General features: G+C 39.9%; 1 protein-coding gene across 2 annotated transcripts; it reads right to left on the bottom strand.

The window, feature by feature from the left end:
• Window positions 1-3606: 3606 nt before the first annotated feature.
• LOC125016228 (ubiquitin-conjugating enzyme E2 E1-like) lies at window positions 3607-14718 on the bottom strand. Of its 2 annotated transcripts, none has more exons than XM_047598564.1 (6): window positions 14552-14718; window positions 11205-11388; window positions 11062-11112; window positions 7304-7436; window positions 5950-6097; window positions 3607-3917 (listed from the first exon to the last, which is right to left on the bottom strand). In XM_047598564.1, the coding sequence occupies exons 2-6, from the start codon at window positions 11357-11359 to the stop codon at window positions 3820-3822; spliced, it is 585 nt and encodes a 194-aa protein (XP_047454520.1). In that variant the 5' UTR covers window positions 11360-11388; window positions 14552-14718; the 3' UTR covers window positions 3607-3819. The 2 variants fall into 2 exon arrangements, with proteins under 2 accessions (XP_047454520.1, XP_047454521.1); XM_047598565.1 differs by having other exon boundaries at window positions 14556-14701.
• Window positions 14719-15767: the final 1049 nt, after the last annotated feature.

Raw genomic sequence — 15767 nt, forward strand, 5'->3', positions numbered from 1 at the left:
ACTCGTCTGTATGAACCACTTCTTGCTGCTTTTTTGTTTGTTTTTCTGACCTTTGGAGGAAGTGAAAGTGAAATCTCGCTGGGAGTTCCTAAACAACCCTCAAAAGATCAGATCTGTGTTGAATTAACAAACTAACAAAGAACCAAACCAACCATCCTGCTCCACAAATTCACATTTTACACCCAAATACTCGCATGAGTGACGATGGCGTTCCTGAATGCAGCACAGACACAAGCTCCAATCAAAGTACTGTAAAAACTAAAAATAGGTGCACCATGCCCGTCGACACGTGTTTAATAACAGGCGGTTAGAACATCGTGTTCCCGACTTTTATAGGCGGCCTCAATCACATGTAATCAGAGTTTATTGTGTTTACTGTATGTCAGACCCGCCAGGCCTTGTACTGTAACTTCAACCTGAATGGTGTGTGGGCGTGAATGATTAACACGTTACACTCACCAACCCGAGGAATTCACTCCGTCATGTTTCTGCTCGTGTGCGAGGCCATGTGGGCTGATTTTTTTTTGTTTTTTTTTTTCTTCTTTTTTTGGAAAATACTTTTTTTTTTTTTTGGTGAAACATTAACTTTGTTCTGCTTTCTTTCCACAAAAACTCGCAGAAGTTCTTGGAAGTGCTTTGCTCATCAGTTTGAATCTTTGAAAGCATTTGGGCAAACAACAGACCTACTGGCTGCGGGTTGTTCCAAATACAACATAGATAGATAGAAGAAGTTGGTGTCAAACATACGACCCGTGGGCTAAAAAACGGCCGGTCAGAGGGTCTAATCTGGTCCGAGCAGCTGCTTGAATTTGCAAAAGTGTGAAAACGAGGATTTCTGCAGGTTTCAATAAGTGAAATTTAAAACTTTTGACACCATTATGGGTTAAATCCAAGAGCTGCAAGAAGTACGAAATATAAAGACAAATCAAAGACCCAGAATTACTTTCAAAATAACAAACTTTGTTGTCATTCAACTATCAGCTCTCTGGGATTCCTGGGAAATATAACAGGGCGGGGGTCAGAGGTAATACATGGACGTAAGAATTTAATGCAAAATATGCTCGTATTTATCGCATTTTAGACTTTTTAAGATTTTGCAGAACCCCTGGAAAATGACATGGAAGACAGGAATTTTTCAATGAGAATAAATGCTGTTCCTAATTATTAAACTGAGACTTAGAACTAGACTAAACAATGTTGCCCAAATTACACTTATTTATTTTCCTTAAATGACCTAAGACATTGTTTAGTCATCGCACTTATGGGAAATTTACTCATCAAAATTTCTTCTTGCGGAATTGGAGAAGAAATATACAAAAACAAACGATATCAATAGTGAAAGAATATACAAAAAATACAAAAAATAACAGCACTCTGGAAAACATATAGAGAGAAGCAGACATGTACAGTGTTGAATGCTAAAAATTGGTAACATAACCTGAGTTTTAGTTTGCTATGCATCTCTAACGTTTCTATTTCTCTTTATTTGGGATTATTCGGACCTAAGAACTATAAAATAAATAAATAAGTAAACATAGTCTTTGAACAGGAAGTAGTTTTTGGAAGAAATTATGTCCTCATGTGTGGACATGGGGATTATTTCACTCAATATTAAATAGTAAAGTCAAACCAATATGTAATAAAATAGAGAACTGTTCATTTTTATGAATTGCATATAATGAATTCTCAGAGTACTTGCTAATTAGTGAAGTTATAGCTTGTTATTATTGATAGAATTTGCGCATCGTATTAAAATAGAAAAGTAAATAAACAAGTTTCAGCTGTTAAATTTGATGAGGTTTTATACCTTGTCCTCTTTTGTTATGTGAGAATCATGTTTTTTACACCAACTAGTCTCTATTTATGAGGATAAAAGTTGAAATGAAGCAAAAAAAGCACAATAATTCTCCTAATTTACCATCTACACCTGGAGTTGTCGTTATTTATAGGTTATTGTGTTGTTATCTTACTGTTTATGTTGTGGAGTTCAAGCCGAAGTGGAATCGTTATTTTAAGATGACAGAAATATATTTTTAGATCAGCTCTGTGCATAAGAAGGAAACTAAGTTGGTGTCACAGATGCTGTTGGATTTCACCAGGTTTACGGGAGGAAATGGTTGGTTGTTTCATGTGGGCGTCTCTGTGGTTAGAGGTTGTAGCTGCAGACTGAAGCCAGCGGGGCTTTTTTTGTCTGAGCTGTTTGGGTTTTTTGTGTGTTTGCTTTTTTTTTTTATGGGTCTTCCCACAGTCATCCAGACTTGAATAATTTCTGGGTTTACCGCATTCTAAGATATTTACTGACAGTCTGAGCTTCCAGGTATTCTGGTTGGTTTGAAGTGTTGTCAACCGAGGCCAGACGACGACAAAGACGTCGTCCCACTGGTGATCTGATAAAACTCCACCGGTGTTTCCTTCTGCTCTGTTTACCGCCAATGTGTTTTATGATCAGTAAAGTTGTAAATGTGAATATTCTGCAGCTCGACACCTGCAGGAGGAGGCGGAGGAAGAGGAGGAGGAAGATGTGGGAAAAGATGAGGAAGGAGGGAAAGAGGAAAAGATAAAATAGATGGTGGAGAAGGAGAAGAAAGTTGTGGAAGGAGAGAAGATGAAGGAGCAGACATTTTTCCTCCATCTTTGTCTCAACCTGAAACGATTTAGTAGAAGAAGAAGACGACGTCTCCACGTTGGTTCCAGCTTCATTCATCTTTTTAATCTGGTTGTTTCTGTTCCTCAGATGATGTTTTTACTGCACATGGAGAATAAATAGTTTATAACACGTATGACATTAATTAACCTGCAATTAGATTCAAATATTAATTGAAACAAATCCTCGTCCTGAACAGTTAAATTATTGATCTTCAAATAATGTAAGTTACACTCACTGGCTAGTTTATTAGGTACACTAGCTAATGCATTTTAATGTCAAGTCTTATCTTCTTTAAGGTTCAGCTTTGGTTTAAACTGGTTTCTAGTCGTATATTCATAACATTTCACTAATCATTTAATTCAACCCTGTTTAACAGCATCACAAACTACATCCTCCAAACTTAAATCACCACCTTTCTGACTCAGTTTCAGCATAAACTAAACACCATGAAGATTTAGTGCAAGACAGTTTCTTTAGCATAAACTCATTAGTGCTTCAGCTTTAACTGGTTTATTTTATTGGATCCTGTTAGTTTAATGGCATAATTGCCTGAGTCATATTTGAACATTTTTGCAAAATGAGAAAGAAAAACTATTTTTTTTTTTTAGTCAAAAACGACTTTTATGATATATTAATTATTAGTTTGAATTTGTCAGATTCCCCCATATGGAGGAATAATAGAGAAACTCGTTCCTCTTATGTAGCTGGAGGGTTTTTACTGTTTATTTAGAGGAATTTCTAATTAAATAGTCACATATTCATGCACACGTGTAAAAACAAACAAGAGCTTTAAAATACGTAAAAAATGAATTAACTCAAATGCATTTACTGCTGTACCTAATGTTTTGGCGAATTGCTGTATAACAGTTGTGTTTCTGCAGCTCAGATCCAGACTTTAGAGGTATTAATTTAAGTGCCAATAAAAAGTTTTATTTCTGATAAATAAAACAGGACGACTCTTATTTCCATCGTGTTCCTTTATTACCATATTTGTGGCGATAACTTAATCAGGAAGCAAAAAAATATACCAGACAATAAAGTACTAAAAATCTGAGATAGAAATAACCTCCCCCCCTCCTCCTCCTCCTCCTCCTCTCTCCCTGCCCCGACACAAACAACCCACAACACCAGCTCCTCCTCCTCCTCCTCCTCCCACACCCACAGCTCTGGGTTTATGTGGCGTATCTCTTCGTCCACTGTTTGGCCGTTCGGTCATGTTCTGCTCTGTTGGTCGTGTACTGGGTGGCGATGCTTCCCACCAGGGGATCGGCTGGAAGAAGGGGTGAGGAGGGGGTGAGGAGGGGGTGAGGAGGAGGAGGGGGAGAGTAGAGACCGAGTTAAATTAGACGTAAAGCTAAAAATAGGACGGTGCCAGGTTTCCAGTCAAACGTGGACTTTTTTTTTTTCTCATCATTCACCAGGTTTGATTCACATGACATTTCTTAAAACTCCACCACAGTCTGAACGCTCTGACTCAACACGTGTGTGTGTGTGTGTTTTTTCTTCGCATTTCCCGCTATGAAAAGCAGCAGCAGCGACAGAGAAAGAGAAAGATAGAGAGAGGTGAGACTTTCAGAAGCAAAACTTAGAATTTAAACGTTTCCTGTTTGAACGTGGAAACACCGGTTCATCGATATCAAAAATATATAAAAGAAAGAAAGAAAGAAGAAAAAAAATAGATGCATTTACAAGAAAAATTATCAACAGTTATAATAATTACAGCTTTTATCTGATGTAGATGATGATAAAAGGGAGAAAAGAATTAGTGAGGATGAAGAAGGAGTAAAAGAAAAAGAAAAAGGGAGGAGTAGTACAATGGAAGGAGGAACAAGGACAATAAGAGGAAGAGAAAAAGGGTCATAAGGAAAAAAGGAGCAGAAGGAGAAAACAAGATGATGAGAAGGAGGAAGAGGAGGAAAGAAAACCTTTATACACAGGAACAGAAAAGTAACAAGAATAAAGAGCGAACTGTGGAAAAGATAAATAAATAAACAATATACAAGTATCGCTGACGGAGCAAGTAATGAACTGCAACAGAAAGTAAGAGTAGTATGAAGAAGAAGAAGAAGAAGGTGGAGGCACAAAGAGTGGAGGATAACGGAGGAGAAAGAGGAGGTGAAGGTGGAGGGGGAGGAGGACGTACAAGTACAGGATGACGAGAAGGAGGTGGTTAACGGAGATGGAGAAGGAAAAGAGAGGAGTAAGAGGAGAGAAAGAAGGGGAAGAAAAGAAGAGGCCGGGATACAACTGAGAAAAAAGAGAAGGATGGAAGTGGGGGAAGGAGGAGGTGCAGCAGGAGAAAGAGGAGGAGGAGAACAAGTAGAGGAGGAGGGTAAAGTCAAGGAGAAGTTACAGCAGGATGAGGACAAGAATGAGGAAGAGAAATAGGAGGAAAGGGCAAGACAGAGGAGGAGCAGGAGGAAGAGGAGGAGGAGGTGAAGGAGGAGGAGGGTGGGTACAAGTACAGGATGACGAGAAGGAGGTGGTTGAAGGAGGAGGAGAAGGAAAAGAGAGGAGTAAAAGGAAAGAAGGGGAGAAAAGAAGAGGCTGAGAAAAGGGAGAAGGATGAAAGTGGGGGAGGAGGAGGAGCAGCAGGAGAAAGAGGAGGAGGAGAACAAGTAGAGGAGGAAGAGAAGGAGGGTAAAGTCAAGGAGAAGTAACAGAAGGATGAGGACAAGAATGAGGAAGAGAAAGAGGAGGAAAGGGCGAGACAGAGGAGGAGGAGGAGGAGAAGGAGGTGAAGGAGGAAGAGGAGCAGGAGGAGGAGGTGAAGGAGGAGGAGGAGGATGTGAAGGAGAAGCAGCAGGAGGAGGACAAGGAGGAGAAGGAGGAAAGAAGAGAAATAGGAGGCTCTAAAGAGAAAAGGGAGAAGGAGAGAAGTGGGGGAAGGAGGAGGAGTAGAGGGAGGAGGAGGAGGAGGAAAAGAGAGGAGTAAGAGGAAAGAAGGAGGAGAAAAGAAGAGGACTGAGAAAAAGGAGAAGGATGGAAGTTTGGGGAAGGAGGAGGAGCAGCAGGAGAAAGAGGAGGAGGAGAAGGACGGGGAGAGAAGGAGGGTAAAGTCAAGGAGAAGTAACAGCAGGATGAGGACAAGAATGAGGAGGAGGAGGAGGAGGAGGAGGAGCAGGAGGAAGAGGAGGAGGAGGTGAAGGAGAAGGAGGACGATCAGGAGGAGGAGGAAGAAGAGCAGGAGGAGGTGAAGGAGTAGAAGGAGGAGGAGGTGAAGGAGTAGAAGGAGGAGGAGGTGAAGGAGGAGGAGGTGAAGGAGTAGAAGGAGGAGGAGGTGAAGGAGGAGGAGCACGTACCTGGGTTACAGTCTGTGAGCAGGGAGCAGATGGACAGCAGCACCTTGGAGATGGTGAGGGCTGGACTCCAGTTGTCCTTCAGGATGTCCAGACAGATCACACCCTGACTGTTGATGTTACAGTGATAGATCCTGGTACGAAACGTCACCTGGACACACACATTAATTAATTAATTAATTAATTAATCCTCCTCCTTCCGTCCTATTCATCTTCTCCTACTTGTACTACGTCTCTTTTCCCTCCTCCTTCCCATTTGTCCCTGTTTTCTTGTTCTTCTTCCACCCCCTTTCCTCTCCTTCCTCCAAACATTATTATTTTTCATATTATTATTATTATTATTATTATTATTATTAGTAGCAGTTGATTAATTAATTAACTGACAGGCTCTGAAGTCGCCACCACTGTTATTTCTGGGGGACTGAAGCCCTCTAGTGGCCGAAAGGAGGAACTTCAACTGAAACTTGACATTCAGTTTTAAATATAATATATATTTTTTTTTTTATGGTTGTTGATGTTTCACATGAAACCAAAACATTGAGTTATGTTGTTTTTTTTTTTTAAAATCCCTCTAGAACCGGCTAATTTTTCATCCATTTCACTGTTTCTCTAACATTTCTTTAGTTTTTTCTCCCACTGGAGTCCGAGGCTTTTGTAAAAGAAAAACAACAAAAATAACAAACAGAGCCACGTTGGTTGCTCAGTGTCGCCTCATTGCTCCAAATAATCCCGTGGGGGAGGGAACGAATGAACCATCTGTGCAGCGGTCGGATGTAGAGTGTGTACACAAAGCAGTAATGAGCTAAAAACATTTAGGAGGTTTAATTATGATCAGACACATCAATTAATAGAACATAGTTTTTAACAGAGTAACGATTAATTGTCTCATAATGAACTACGTTTTAATTTGTAGGATTCAATAAAACGTTCAGTGGCTCATTTTGTTTTAAAATTTCATATCTCACACGTTCATACAAATGATTAATTCACTTGAATAAACAAACACACACATATAACGTGTCCGTTTCAGTTGATCTTTGTCTACTTTCAGGGCTGGTTTTGAGTAATTTTTTAAGCAGAAATGTTACGGAGGCGGAAAACCTTTCACCACCCACACACAGATGTTTAAAAATAAAACAAAAAAAAACTCCCTAACCACCATTTACACAAAACTACACCTCCCTCGTTAGAATTTGTCTCAGTTTTGGTGGAATCGGCTAAAGGCTAAAAATGAATATGATGGATTTCTTATTGTCGTGTGCAAGCCGACACGTCTCAGAGCCGGTTTTTAAGCGTCTTCCCACCCCCCGATCGTGTAGCAGCACGAGCTAACGCACAAACCCGCTAACGCCGCTACCTTGGGGGGTTTGAAGGGGTAGTCCGGCGTGAAGGCGATGTCCAGGAAGAAGACCCCTCCCTCGTACACGGAGCCCGGTGGTCCCAGGATGGTCGACCTCCACTCATAGATGTTGTCTCCTTTGGGGCCGGCGCTGGAAAAACGAGACGAAGACGAGACGACGACTCAACATGTGGAAACATCTGCTCGTGTTCTGAGTCACTGTGATGCAAAAACTGTGCAAAAGTGCTAAAGCCCGTTTAGATAAAGGCTCTAATCAGTGTGTGAATATAATGTGTGGACACGTATGTAAAATATAAGTCACTAATTAACCACAGCAGCAGATTTACTGTCATTAGTACAAAACTAAAAGTGTAAACCAGGGATCAGAACCCAGAACAGTGAGATAATAACATAAATAACCTATAATTAACAGCTACAGATGTTTTTTCCCCATTTGTTTTAGTGCAAATAAGAAAAGATGGAGATTTTTTACATTTAATAAACAATTAAAGTGCAATTTGGGCTAAAATTGCTGCTGCTGTTTAAACCTGGATCTCACTGTTGTTTTCTATCCACTTCCCCGACTAAACCAGAGGATAATTTAGGGAAAGTTGTTATTTTCATTGAAAAATCTTCTATGTAATTTCCAGCTAATTCGTGCAACAGGCAAATGATTAGCACCTGTGTGACTGAACCAAAGTTAAACTGCACTATTTATTATTACACAAGCATTTTTAAGTGAAGCCCTGTTCACACAGGATTAGTTTAACTCGGCCTGTGAATAAACAAACTGTGTGTTTTACTCTAATTTATAATCCACAGTTATGACTCTGCTACTTTCCTCTTCACTTGTGCGTCAGAGGACGATTTAAGACTTTTGGCTTCTTCAGTTATTCTGCAAATTCTGATAAGATTTTTGATACTAGTGAAGGAATCACCAAGGACCAGGCCTCATATTTCACCGACGAACACATCAACGCTTGATTTAATTCATCGCAGAGATGTCGATTCACTTTGTAGCTTTATCACAGGACCAGAAATACACCAGGTGCAATTTTTACCCTAATAAATTACAGACAATTCGTACGGGATTAATATCGTAGAAGACTTCACGTCAAAACTGGTCCTGGGCCGATAAGGTTTTTATACAAGATAAATGGGGGAAAATTGGGAATAATTGTGTTGCATGTTGATTAAATGTGTGCTCAGGAAAAGTTAAAACACAATAACTAGAAGAGGAACGACTTGCAGTGAGAAGACAGTTAAGAGTCGATGCATCAGTGCAGATCAGACACATGCAGCTAAATCTGCAGCGACGCCACTAATTGATGCAGCGAGCGCTGGGAAAGTGTGAAAGTCACATTCGTTCACGTCGAGTGTGTTAAACACCATGAACATTTAAGATCTGCCTGACAAAACATCAACGAAATGTTCTGTTGTAGCGCACAGACTATGATTTAAAAAAAGAAGAAGAAGAAGCAGCAAAATGTTGTGTATTTTCTGTATTTGTTTCCTTTTAATCCCTCAGAAAAAGTTGAAAGTAAATCTCCCGTCATGCGTCATCATGTCATGATCTGTAATCTGGATCGATCTTTCTTCAAAGCATCTCCCACGCTTCCCTTTACCCCCGACAACATGCAGGACACGTGGGTTTGAACCCGTTGGGGGTCATGAACTACAACACATGATAGTATTGATTTTAAAACTGAGGCTCTGCTGCGTTTTTGATCCAATATAAACAAAGACAACGTTGTATATGAACTCAGAGATTAGAATAATTAAACCCTCCATCCTGACACAGGATCAATAGATAATAAACTCATTGTTCAGGATCTGTTCTGATTAAAATTTCTTTAAATTTCTCACATCATTTAATATGAAATCTACGAAATCATTTGAAGCTTCAACAGTCGTCACAAAAGTTGTTTTCTTAATTATTCTCCTGCTCAACATCTGCTTAATTATTTAATGAGGCGACTAATTCAGTTAAAGTGCAGTTAAAAGTTTCAAATTTCAACATTTCTGTTTCTTTAAATTAAAACCTTTATTCACATTTTAATTTGCAAAACAAATAAGCGTCATATATCAACTATGAAATGAATTAGACTAAATATTTAACTGGAAAGTCTCTGATAGCGTTTAATTAAAGTTACGGCTTCACGAGACGTCGTGAAGAAACATCTGAAATAAACTCGTCATCGGTTTTATTGAGTTAAAGATGAGTTTTAATTAATCAAGTATTTAGTTCAAGTCTAAATCTGTTCTTTAATTCATGTTTGTCCTTCAGTTTAATATGAGGCATCGTTATAATGTTATAAAACCTTTTAGATTATTCTTTATGTCGTTTCCTGCAAAAAAAAAAAACACTACAGTCCTTCATCAAGTTTTAAATCAATATTTCTACTATTTTCTGCACAATAAATATGAAGGTTTTACATTATTTTAACTATTTTAGTTACATTTTTAGGAGACAAGCTGAGAAGACACGAGTCTGACAGATTTATATAAAGTAAAAGAATAAAAATCTTCTCATGGAGGTCGGAGGCTTTTTGTGTTTTGCTGATTGCAGCATTAAAGACTTGTGTTTAACCCATTTCTGTCTATTAATAGTCAATAAATAACCATGAGTCCATATAAACGTAAGGAGCTGCAGCTCTTATCAAGTAGTCTGATAATAATAATTTTGCAATAAATTCATTCATCAGTATTACTCATGACCCAGATACTTAATATTTTAATACTGCATCATAAAACTTTTAAATCTAAATAACAAACATTTATAGGATTTACAACAGGGAAACGTCTGACTTTAGTGTCGACCACTAACAATGACATAAATTAAATCCTAATATTGCAGAATTAATGACTGTATTTTGTTTTTAAAAAATGTGGTTTTAATGGGAGTTAATGGGACATTTTTATCCACTAAGATCACAAGAAGGTAGTAAGTTTTAAATCTGATGCTACACAAAAACTAATAACGCAATCAATTCAATTCTTTAGAGAATCTTGGCCATAACCAAGACTGGTCTGAACAAAAATGTCCCAGGTTCCCAACATAATATTTAGTTAGTTTGTTTGTTCATAAGACTTTAACCCTTTAACATCCTGCTGGGTCGTATATGAGACACCAGTTGTGTTTGAGTAAATGCTGCACGATGCAATGTCATTTTTTCTTCTGATTTCACTGATAAAAGTCATTATAGGATTCAACCAAAATATGTCAAAACTTTTAACTGTGCGCCAACTTTGATAAGTCAAGAGCAAAACCACTTAGAGTGATTCAGACTTTTGTGACAGAAGCTTCAGAGTCTCGGCTTTAAAAAGAAACCAAGACCATGAACATGAATGAGCTCCAACATATTCATGTTCAATTTACTTTGGGTTTGTCTTATATAGGCGTTTTTTTTTTTTTGCCAAAAGGTTTGAATGATAAGAGGGTAAATGGTAAAAATCCTCAGGTTCAAAACCAGTTTCCTCCTTCATGCCATAAGACTAATTCCAACTCATAATATTTCCATCCTCCTACAAGTTTTAAATTTATATTTGTATGCCTGTACATGATGTCTCTGTTTAGTATTCCCGTTTAATTTTGATGGAAATCTAAATGTTTTGGTATTTTTTTTGTAATTTTTTTGTAACATGCTGAGGTGATTTAGGAGATTCATGCAGTTAAAAACAAAAAAAAAAGATTTCAAAATTATTTTCTAGACACATCTGTGTCTTAAAGATTGAAGAGGCATAAAAAAAATAGCGTAAAGGCAAAATAAACTCACCTGCAGTTTGGCGGAGGGTCCAGTGTAATGTCGGCCAGCTCTTTCTGAATCCTGCACGTGGAAATAAAATGAACTCGGTTTAGTCGTACAAACATTAAAAAAATCATCTCTGCTCCGACAGGAAACCAGGTGGAGTTCGACACCTTTTGGCGCTGGTGGAAAGCAGCTTGGAGGTCTTGCTCATGCTGGCTTTGCTCTCCCGTTTCTTCTTGCACGGCGTGTCCCTCTGGATGCTCTGGCTGGAGGAAGGTGGCGACGAGGAAGAGCTGGTGCTGGCACGGGAATCCTCATCCGACATACCGGTGTGGATTGGAGAAGAGCCGGTACCTGAGGGGAAGCAGAGGCGGGGGCTTCGTTTTAACAGGTTTAAAACACACTAGGATTTAAAACAAATCACAGCAGAGAGGGAGGAAATATTAGCCCCTGATAAACGTCGCTCTGGTTGTTCTGGTGTAAATCTAGTTCTCTATAAACTTGTTTTGCTCCACGTGGAGTAAAAATATCCGCTGAGGGGTTTTCAGGAGGAACAGAAACAACCAGATGTGTTTAAAAGATGAATGAAGTCAATGTGGAGACGACTTGGTTCATCTTCTTCTTCTTCTACTGAATCAATTCAGGACTGGTCTCCACCTCCTACTTCTTCTTCTTCTATTCTCACTCCTCTTCCTTCGAATCCTCTTCCTCCTCTTTCTTCCTCATCCTTTTCCGTCTCTGCTTCCTTTTCCTCCTTCTTCCTCAATCTCTTCTCACTCCTCATCTTCCTCGTCCTTCTCTCTCTTCCTCCTTTCTCTCCCTCTTTGACCTCCTTTTCTCTTCTTGTTATCTTCTTGCTCCTTCTCTTCCTCCTTCTCTCTCTCGTCTTCACTTTCTTCTTCCTCACCGTCCCCATCCTCTTTCTCTTCTCCCTCATTCCCTTCTTTCTCTCTTCCTCCTCCTTCTTCCTCATGCTTTACCTACTCTCTTCACCTCTGCTTCCTTTTCCTACTTCTTCCTCACTCTCTTCTCACTCCTCATCTTCCTCGTCCTTCTCTTCCTCCTCATTTCTCTCCCTCTTTGACCTCCTCTTACTTCTCTTCCTCCACCTCCTTTTCTCTTCTTTCTTGCTCGTTATCTTCTCACTCCTTCCCTTCCTCCTCTTCACTTTCTTCTTCCTCACCGTCCCCATCCTCTTTCTCCTCATTCTTCTCCCCTTTAATCCCGCTTTCTCATTCTTCTCCTCCTCTTCCACCTCATTCTCTTCACCTCCTTGTCTCTCCTTTTCCTCCTCTATCTTCACTTCTGCTTCCTTTTCCTACTTCCTCCTCATTCTCTTGTCACTCCTCATCTTCCTCGTCCTTCTCTTCCTCCTCATTCTCTTCTCACTCCTCATCTTCCTCGTCCTTCTCTTCCTCCTCATTTCTCTCCCTCATTGACCTCATCTTACTTCACCTCCTTTTCACTTCTTTCTTCCTTCCTTCTCCCTTATCTTCCTTTCTCTTCTCACTCATTCCCTTCTTTCTCCTCATTCTCTCTCTCCTCTTTCTTCTCCCCTTCAATCCCGCTTTCTCCTCCTTCTCCTCCTCTTTCTTCAAATCCTCCTCCTCCTCCTCCTTCTTCCTCATCCTTTTCCTCCTCTCTCTTCACCTCTGCTTCCTTTTCCAACTTTTCCTCCTTCTCTTCCTCATTTCTCTCCCTATTTGACCTCCTCTTACTTCTCTTCCTCCACCTCCTTTTCTCTTCTTTCTTCCTTATCTTCTCACTCCTTCCCTTCCTCCTTCTCTCTCTCCTCTTCACTTTCTTCTTCCTCACCGTCCCCATCCTCTCTTTCTCCTCATTCTTCTCCCCTTTAATCCCGCTTTCTCATTCTTCTCCTCCTCTTCCACCTCATTCTCTTCACCTCCTCCTCCTTCCTCTTCCTCATCTTTTTCCTCCTCTCTCTTCACCTCTGCTTCCTTTTCCTACTTCTTCCTCATTCTCTTTTCACTCATCTTCCTCGTCCTCCTTATTTCTCTCCCTCTTTGACCTCCTCTTACTTCACCTCCTTTTCACTTCTTTCTTCCTTCTCCCTTATCTTCCTCGTTATCTTCTCACTCATTCCCTTCTTTCTCCTCATTCTCTCTCTCCTCTTTCTTCTCCCCTTTAATCCCGCTTTCTCCTCCTTCTCCTCCTCTTTCTTCTTCCTCATCCTTTTCCTCCTCTCTCTTCACCTCTGCTTCCTTTTCCTACTTCCTCCTCATTCTCTTCTCACTCCTTATCTTCCTCTTTTACCCCTCTTCCTCCTCATACTTCTCTTCCTCCACCTCCTTTTCTCTTCTTTCTTCCTTCTTGTTATCTTCTCACTCCTTCTCTCTCTCCTCTTCACTTTCTTCTTCCTCACCATCTCCATCCTCTTTCTTCTCCCGTTTAATCCCGCTTTCTCATTCTTCTCCTCCTCTTCCACCTCCTTTAACCTCCTTCACCTCCTTGTCTCTCCTCCTCCTCCTCCTCCTCCTCCACCTGAATCCAGGTATTTAGTGAAAGAAATGTCTAAGTCTAAAAAGTATTGATACAGGTATCGGGATATTTGCCCTGGTATTACTTGGTATCGGCTCGAAATGTAAAAAAAAAGAAACGAGTTATCCTATTCACGTCTTCTCAGAATAATTGTGGCAATAAATAGCCCCTGACTAAAACACTTCTAACCGCATGTTAATGTGTCCTCAAAGGGACCACAGTAGGTTCACACAGGTTTCATAATCCACTTTCATTATTGACAAACACGCGTGTTTATGAGCAGCAGCTGTGGACACTTAAACCCAGCTCCCTTCACTCGATTATTTCACTCAAATACTAACATTTATAACGCGTATTTATAGATTTATCAGCTGACAAAATAAACTAGTAGTTTTTTAAAAAAGGAGATAAATCCAGAGACGCCATGAACAAAGCTGCTGTTACCTTGCTGCGTTTTTAATTTTAAATGTTAGCTCCATTTCTCGGCGTGTTACCAACTCCACAGCCGTGAACTCGAGCTAAATCTAGTTATTAGACGAGTTATGGGTTATAAATGTAGTTGATTTGTTTATATATTGTGGTTATAACCCGCTCCTGACATCACCTCCACCCCTTCCTCATGCGCAAAGCTAGTGCTACCTGCTAACACCTCCCCCTCCAACTCCCAGCGAGAAATAACACGAAAACTACTTCAAAAATAACCCCGGCGTTGTTTATTTTACATCCATCCCGCGTGATATCAACCGCATTTACGCTTAAAAAATAAAAACGAGCGCTAATTCGCGAGTAAAAACGCGTCAGACAGTAGTCGGGATCAGCTCCGCTCCGGGACATAGTCGGAGCCCGGTTTTTCCCACCGACTAACTCCTGGCGTCTTGTTTGTTTGCCTTCCTTGCGCGTCTCCGGAGCTTTAAAGTCCAAACACACAAACACACACAGACACACACACACTTCCAAATACAATCTGAAATGTAAAAAGCATGTTATTATTTATTTAGTTTGGCCGGTCTAAACTCACCCACTCTATTGTGTCTGGACCTCCGCCACAGTCGAGGCTGGTGCCTGTCGCCCTCTGCGGAACGGAAGTAGCCTACCGCGGCTGCAGTGGGCTGAACGGCTCCGGTCCTACTCCCTGGAAACAGGACAGCCTACATGCACACACTTACAAATGATCCGCATCCACTTAATCTAACACAAATTAAACAGCTGGCTGCAGACGGCACACGTATGCGTTAATATTTCACTTAAAGACATAACAATTTTTGTTGTTGTTGATCGCAAAACATCCCCAAAATGTAAAAAAAAAATACATAAAATAACCTGTAAAAGTGCTTTGTTCACTATATTCAGAGACCTTACAATGAGAAAAAGACTTAAGTCATGTGTTGAATGCAGCCTGCGTATGCACAGTTTTAGTAATGTGCAATAGTTTGAGGTTTTTTTTTGTGTCAAGTTGCATCAATTTTCTGCACTTGCTGCTTAAAAAACCTCCTTGTTCCCTTTTTCCTGATTAATTATTTAAAGTTGGAAGTTTAATTAGATTTAAATCACTAAAACTCACCACACATTATTTCACTAGTAATTCAATGTATCACAACCAGTAGGTCAAAGGTTTCTACACACTTGGTTGGGGGCTTGCATCTTATTTGATTTAAATATTCTGGCTTTATTACTTTCGTTATGTATGGAAAGGAAAAAGGTGAGGGGAGGGGGGGAGGGAGGCTTGCAAGCTGAAGAAGACCATCTGACTTAAACTGTGAAGCACGGGGGCGGCAGCATCATGTTGTGGGGGCGATTTGCTGCAGAAAAGGGGACTGGTGCTGTCCAGAAAATTGGAAGATTATGCAGATATGCTGAAGCACATGTTACGTTTACGTAAAGTTCTGATCCATTTGGAATGAGTTGAAAGACATAAAAGCTAAAAATAAATCTTTCTGGGAAATGTTTACTAGGATTAAATATCGAGGATTATGGGGAAAAAAATTAGTTTAGATGTAGCCAGATAAGGTTTATGTGAAGTTTTACTTTAGATGTATATATTTTTTTATTTGTAAGATGGTTTGGCTTCAGTTAAAACGCATGTATCGTACACTGAATTATTTAATCTGTTGGTTTGAAGTGTGTTTTCATGGAAGAAAATCCTAATCTGTGCAAATTGAAACTAAATCTGCTCCAATATCATCCTCCACAAAAGACCATAAAAACAGCCTGGAGTAGTTTTAAAATGCAGTTAT

This window comes from Mugil cephalus, chromosome 11, assembly GCF_022458985.1.
Source record: "Mugil cephalus isolate CIBA_MC_2020 chromosome 11, CIBA_Mcephalus_1.1, whole genome shotgun sequence".
In the NCBI taxonomy this organism is placed as follows: domain Eukaryota; kingdom Metazoa; phylum Chordata; class Actinopteri; order Mugiliformes; family Mugilidae; genus Mugil; species Mugil cephalus.